The following is a 6093-nucleotide window of genomic DNA, read 5'->3' as shown; positions in this document are numbered from 1 at the left end:
TGATGCCTGCATGTGCGACATAAAAGCCTTATTAAAAGGAGCTCAGTCCAATACTAGAGCTACTGAGGCATTTGACGTCGGATAACCTGGTTGACGCGCTGTCTGTCCTGGCTTGCTGCTCTCCTACCGTGAGTGAATGAATGTCCACACCCTTCCTTGCGGTTTGCAAGATAAGTGTTTTATTGTTGCCTATTAAGTGCTCATTTACAAATACACAAAACAAAACAGCGGCATGACAAGCACCTCCGCGCCACAGCGGTCAAAAACCGTTTGCCCTTCCGGGTCAAACACCTGACAAAAAGAGTGCAAAAGACTCCTATATGCACCTGAGCCCCCCTGGTGACAGCACAGCGCCCCCACACACATACTGAGTAAATTACACCCTTGACTTGAACACCAACACAACAAATTTAGCTCCTATAAGCCTATTTCATCACTCGTGTGAGAGGTGGATATTGAACTTGAAGCAGAAAAGCAGACTCTGGTGTACGAAAATTATGAAACTAACCTACATGTATTGCCATTTAATTGAGGTTTAGTTTAAGAAAAAATTATACTGTGAATATATATTTTTCTTTCTTTGTTTGCATGTTGCTTCTTATAGTTTCCTAAATTCCCAAAAGGAAGGGTTAGTATCTGTAATCTCATATATAAAATAAATCATATAACAGATTATTTGCAAAGCAATTTTAAATCAGGATATATGTTCTGTCATTTTGTGACTCCAGCATGTTCCTTCTCCTTTTGTTACCTCCTTATGTTTCAGTTCAGCCTCGATTTATCGGCATGTGATAAGGATGTCATCTATTTAGCAAAGCTGCAAAAAATACTGTAAATGAAGCGCTCTGAGTACGTGGATTTTGGGAAAATTTCTACATATGTTAACCTCAAGTTTTGAAACGTTAACAGTATTTGACCCACACCAATTTTGCAGAATCCCACTCCTGGTACCAAACTGTGTAGCCTGTTGAAATTAAACCTGCACAGAACACAGAATGTAAATCTATAGTCATAATCAGAATCAGAAGCTGGTTTATCACCAAGTTGCACAAACAGGAATTTGCCTTGGTGTTGTTGTGCATAGCAGTCAAACTATACATAAAATTCAAGTAATCACAAATAATATAAAATGCAAAAAAACCCCAATAAAATATGTAAATTAGTAAAAAAAAAAAAAAAAAAAAAGATAAAATATGTAAATAAGTAAAAAATGATAAAATATGTAAATAAGTAAAAAAAAAGATAAAATATGTAAATAAGTAAAAATGATCAAATATGTAAATAAGTAAAAAAAAGATAAAATATGTAAATAAGTAAAAATGATCAAATATGTAAATAAGTAAAACAAAAGATAAAATATGTAAATAAGTTAAAAAAAAAGATAAAATATGTAAATAATTAAAAAAAAGATAAAATATGTAAATAAGTAAAAACAAAATGATAAAATATGTAAATAAGTAAAAAATGATAAAATATGTAAATAAGTAAAAAAGAAAATCAATTAAAATAAGTAGAAAATGGCTGTGTTGTTTTCGTAAGTTAAAAAGAAACCTTACTGATTCTTCTGATCTGATAAAGATCCTTCAAGTTAGACAACCTTCTAAAATGCAGTAACTGATTTTGACCACTAGGGGGCAGCAGAAACAAGCTGTGAACACATCATCACCTGTTGAGTTGATATGTTGAACTATTAGCAAACCGTTGCTTTTTAAAACATCCAGCAGTTACAGAGCAACATTATCATTCATTTGTAGTCGTGTTTCTGTCCAACTGATGAATGTAATGATGAATGTCTTTTTTGGTCTCTATCAACTCTTGAGGGAAATATCTGGGTCACCAGCTGCTAAGTGCTCCGCTATGTTTACTAGCTAACTGTTAGATGTTTGGTGCTGAGCAGATAGTGTATAGTGGAGTTTTTCAGAGTGTTTTTCTCGTACAGCTAAACAATGAGCTGAAACTCATTATAGAGCTACATAAAGCAGACAGGAGCTGCATGTCATGTGATACATTGCATATTATGTACCAAAAAAGGAGACTAAAAAGACTAAAATCATTATAACTTCAAAGTTGCATAAATGAGTAAATTTCTGGCCACAGAAAAAGCAAATCTAGGTGCTTCTGACACCCTGTATCCGTCACCCTGTTAATCAGATCTGTCCGATGACGATCCACGAAATGCTGACCTAAGGCAGTCATGGAACATAAAAGCATTGGAAACAACACAACAGGACTCATTAGAAGTTAATAGCAGCATAATTAATATGTAAATATGATTGTTAGTTAAGGTTGATGTATTACAAAGGTAAAAATCATTATGTCTGTTTTTTTGGGAATTCTATTAAATATCTTACCTTGTTCATGATAACTGCGTCTTTCTTGGTAGTCATCTGAAATAAATTGGAGATTAAATTGCATGATAGTTAATGGTTATTTCACTTAATTGGTGTCCTACTATGTTAAAGGCAACGCATTTTCTGATTTTCTATTATTTATATTCTTTCATGATGTCGGATGTCTAAGTTAAACATGGTCAAAGCTCCAAAAACTTGAGGTTTACGTATGTAGAAATGCTCCCTGCAAGTCACACTGGCTGTCTGTACCCTATATCGCTATGGTTTTTCCATGTGATGTTTGTAAAAAATGAAAAAATAAACAAACGGCCCAAAAGAACGGCCCATTTCAGACAGAGGCTGAAATGTGTGGCTGCATAACTCTGCACTTACACCAAATATGGCACTATGGTGAGTATGAGTGAGTCAGTGAAATATGATTCAGAAGGTAGAGTTGGAGTTAAAGACTTGTAGTATCATCCAGATAAAAATGTAGACCTGTAAATGTGTAAATGAATTATATTGTGAAACTATTGTCAAGCCACGTACCCTTTCGAATCATGCAGGTCCAGACTGTTTCCATTCCCTTAGTTCTCTTTTGTTCACCTTCAAGTTTTAGGCTGAAGTCACTGTTTGCGTCTCTTATGAACACTTCAAAGAAATTGGGGTTCTTCCTCTCACATGTGAGCTTTAGTTTCTGTAGAGGAAATATTTCTGAAATGCCTGTGTCCGTTGTGAGGAAGAAATGATTCTCCATCCGAAGGGGCTTGTCGGGGCTCGGCTTTCGAATTCTTCTGGATGCATCAGAGTTTTCCTGTCTCTTCACTGTCTGTGAAGGAAAATGTTTTCAGTTTCCATGTAGTATTTTATTTCACTGTAAATCCCACAATATTTCTGCTACATTTTTTTGTGACAAAAACAAATAACCTGTTGTACGACTGGATCAGGTTGCAGCAGGTAAACATGCAGGGTGAGGGATGCTTTGTTTGTCTTGAATATTAACATGTCATAAAAAACTCCTGATCATGACCCCTCTTGGAGAGGAAATGGGATGAAGTATCTTGACATGGGATGATGTCACTTCAGACACTTTTTCCACGTAATCTCCACTGATATCTACATGCAGAACTGCAAAACTGTCCAAAATTGTGGGGTTGTCATCTGCAAAATAAAATAAATAAATAAAAAATTGTACAAAAAAAGTGACAGATCAATGTATATATTTGCATGTTGTACAATCATGAATAAGGTTATCTTACCTGTACATATCCAGTGTGGAAGATGCATCTCCTCTAACTTCCCGGTTGTGACTGTAATGTCCATTAGGGGTCCTGCTGGTATGTAATTCATGCATGCAGGCCTCTCCCTGTGCTCATCCCAAGAGCAGAACTTGTAGTTGAAGCTGACCTTCTCCTTACAAACCCAGCGCATGGTAGACACACTGCACTCAAAGCGACCTGGGTCAGACTGTAGGCTAAGGTTTGAAAAAGAAAATAAGTTGTTTATTTGCAACACAATGAAACAGAGTTTTACTATATTAATTGCAACCTAAAATTAATTTGTCTGGTTTATGTTTACCTATAGGTTTGGACCTCATCCACAGTGTTGACTACAGGTTCATATTCAGTCCAGTCACTGATGTTCTGTTTCAGAAGGTAGAGCATTTATAATGAGCAGGAGTTCCACCTGTTTTACAGACATACTATAACATAACAAAAGATTTATATTTAAAAAAACAAATAACTCATCATTACACTGGCAACAGCTTCAGGCTCCAATTTTTCAGAGGACCATTTTACATTGATGAATTAAAGTTGTCATATGGTTGCTGAACAATTGTATGTATGTACTAATTTCAGATATTTAAAACACATGTGGTGATGTAATAAAATTGGATTGTAAAGATGTCTGAATGTCTAAGAAGAAGAAGAAGAAGAACCTATGCATATGAGTATTTTGTAAGTAGTGAAATGATAACTTTATTGGGAATGTCTACACAGGACGCACAGACACACACTTACACTTTCTCTGTCTTAATGTCTCTTCATCATGACCAATCCTGAGAGAAAATAGTCAGACCAACACATTCTTTAAAATAAAAACAAGCATTGAATAAATATGACTACCAATTAGACATGACCACTAAAGAGCTAAAATAATCATTCTCAAATTATTATTAATAATGTGTGAACTCTTGACCTTGTTTAAGGAAGTGTCTTGTTACCTGAGGGTTTCTAGTCTCCAGTGAGGATCCTCCAGTCCTTCAGAGAGCAGCTTCACTCCTAAGTCTCCTGGGTGATTATAGCTCAGATCCAGCTCTCTCAGATGGGAGGGGTTGGCTTTCAGGGCAGAAGCCAAAGCAACACAAACTTCCTCTGTGACCAGAGAGCCAGAAAGTCTGGGTGCACACAAAACACTACGTTTTCTAGCAGTTCTAAAAAAAACATTTGTTTAGTTAAGGGTTAAAAAAAAGTAAAGGAGAAGATTGATAACACCATAGCGGTACAATTAGATAAGAGTCAGCAGTTGGTTATCTTAGCACTAAGACCATAAATGGAGATATAGCTAGCCTGGCTCTGTCCAAAGGTAACAAAGTCCACCTACCAGCACCAGTTTATGGATTAAAATGGTTTATCTTGTTTGTTTACTCAATACACAGGGGCAGTGACACAGGAAGTCACCTTAACCTGCTAAGGAATAATAGCACACATAATCCCCAGTAAAATCACAACTTATTTTTCTTTCACTTTGGTTTTTGTACAGATTTAAACAAATGAGACATAATGTGTTAATTAATAATTAAAAGTGTTGCCGGGTGGTGAATTTTTGCCAGGTAAGTTGTTTCACTGTATTGAGCGGTATTAAATATTATGTCAACAGCGATTCTTACTTTTTGTGCCCCAGTGTGGGTGGCTATTCTGAAACGCAATATACATGAAAATGTAATATGGCTTGCCAATCAAATTAATACAGTGCACTGTGGCTCAGGAGGTAGAGCAGTCATCCACCAGTTGGAAGACTGATTGTTTGATTGCTGGCTCCTCCAGAGGCCTGTACTACGAAGCTGGATTAACCTATCCAGGATCTCTCTCCGTTACCTGGGTTGACTTAACCAGATCTTCGCAGTCCAGGATAAGCGGTACTACGAAGCTGGTTATCAACTCGGTAAATCAACCCAGGGTTTTCCAATCTGGATCTCTGCGCGTTCACATAAAGGGGAGGTGTTTGCAGCGTCTGACCAATCACAAACATGCAGAAACCCTGCAGAGCAGACTACTTTACCATGGAGGAGCAGACAATTATTCTTCAACAATATGAAGAATTCAAACATCATCCAGGCCAAAAGCAACACTGATGCTGCAGCAACAGCCAGGAAGCAATGCTGGCAGAAAATTGCCGACTCTGTTAATGTGTAAATTCACAAGATCATACAATATTAATGTATCAGACAATATAAACGGACAGCACTCTGATCACACAATGCCACTTTATTACGGCACAGACGTTTGGGGCAGATCGCTTCCTCAGTGCCCTTCCTTTCATAGAGACATTAAGTTAGTTTAATATTCAACATTCAAAATACAAACCTATTATGCGCTTCAACCATTTGAGTGAATGATTTCAAACCAACTGTATAACATACAGAATAATATCCCTCATGTGCCACAAGGCTTATTTTACAAATATATATTTTGGCCAATTAAAAAATTGCATCTATCCCTAAAAGCTCATTTTCTCCTAAGCGCTCCTCTCACGATCCACG

At 36.6% G+C, this 6093-nt stretch overlaps 1 protein-coding gene across 5 annotated transcripts; it reads right to left on the bottom strand.

The window, feature by feature from the left end:
- Positions 1-1474: 1474 nt before the first annotated feature.
- LOC128384013 (NACHT, LRR and PYD domains-containing protein 1 homolog) lies at positions 1475-4709 on the bottom strand. Of its 5 annotated transcripts, none has more exons than XR_008324017.1 (8): positions 4555-4709; positions 4352-4389; positions 3909-4032; positions 3590-3804; positions 3258-3491; positions 2880-3159; positions 2352-2387; positions 1475-2183 (listed from the first exon to the last, which is right to left on the bottom strand). XR_008324017.1 is itself a non-coding variant. In XM_053343594.1 (5 exons), exons 3-5 carry the CDS (start codon positions 3992-3994, stop codon positions 3337-3339), a joined length of 456 nt encoding a protein of 151 aa, XP_053199569.1. In that variant the 5' UTR covers positions 3995-4032; positions 4352-4389; positions 4555-4709; the 3' UTR covers positions 3223-3336. The 5 variants fall into 5 exon arrangements, 1 of the variants encoding a protein (XP_053199569.1); XR_008324015.1 differs by having other exon boundaries at positions 2880-3155; XR_008324016.1 differs by having other exon boundaries at positions 2880-3155; positions 3909-3973.
- Positions 4710-6093: the final 1384 nt, after the last annotated feature.

This window comes from Scomber japonicus, chromosome 22, assembly GCF_027409825.1.
Source record: "Scomber japonicus isolate fScoJap1 chromosome 22, fScoJap1.pri, whole genome shotgun sequence".
Taxonomy (NCBI): domain Eukaryota; kingdom Metazoa; phylum Chordata; class Actinopteri; order Scombriformes; family Scombridae; genus Scomber; species Scomber japonicus.
Note: the sequence above shows the minus strand (reverse complement) of the source record. Positions and strands in the feature narration are given on the sequence as shown.

Excerpts from the sequence above, each read along its gene's own strand:
- LOC128384013 (XM_053343594.1), bottom strand. The coding sequence starts at position 3,994 with ATGCTCTACCTTCTGAAACAGAACATCAGTGACTGGACTGAATATGAA. Across the intron at positions 3,805-3,908 it reads GATGAGGTCCAAACCTATAG|CCTACAGTCTGACCCAGGTC; the intron begins GTAAACATAAAC and ends TTCAAACCTTAG. Across the intron at positions 3,492-3,589 it reads TCCACACTGGATATGTACAG|ATGACAACCCCACAATTTTG; the intron begins GTAAGATAACCT and ends TTTATTTTGCAG.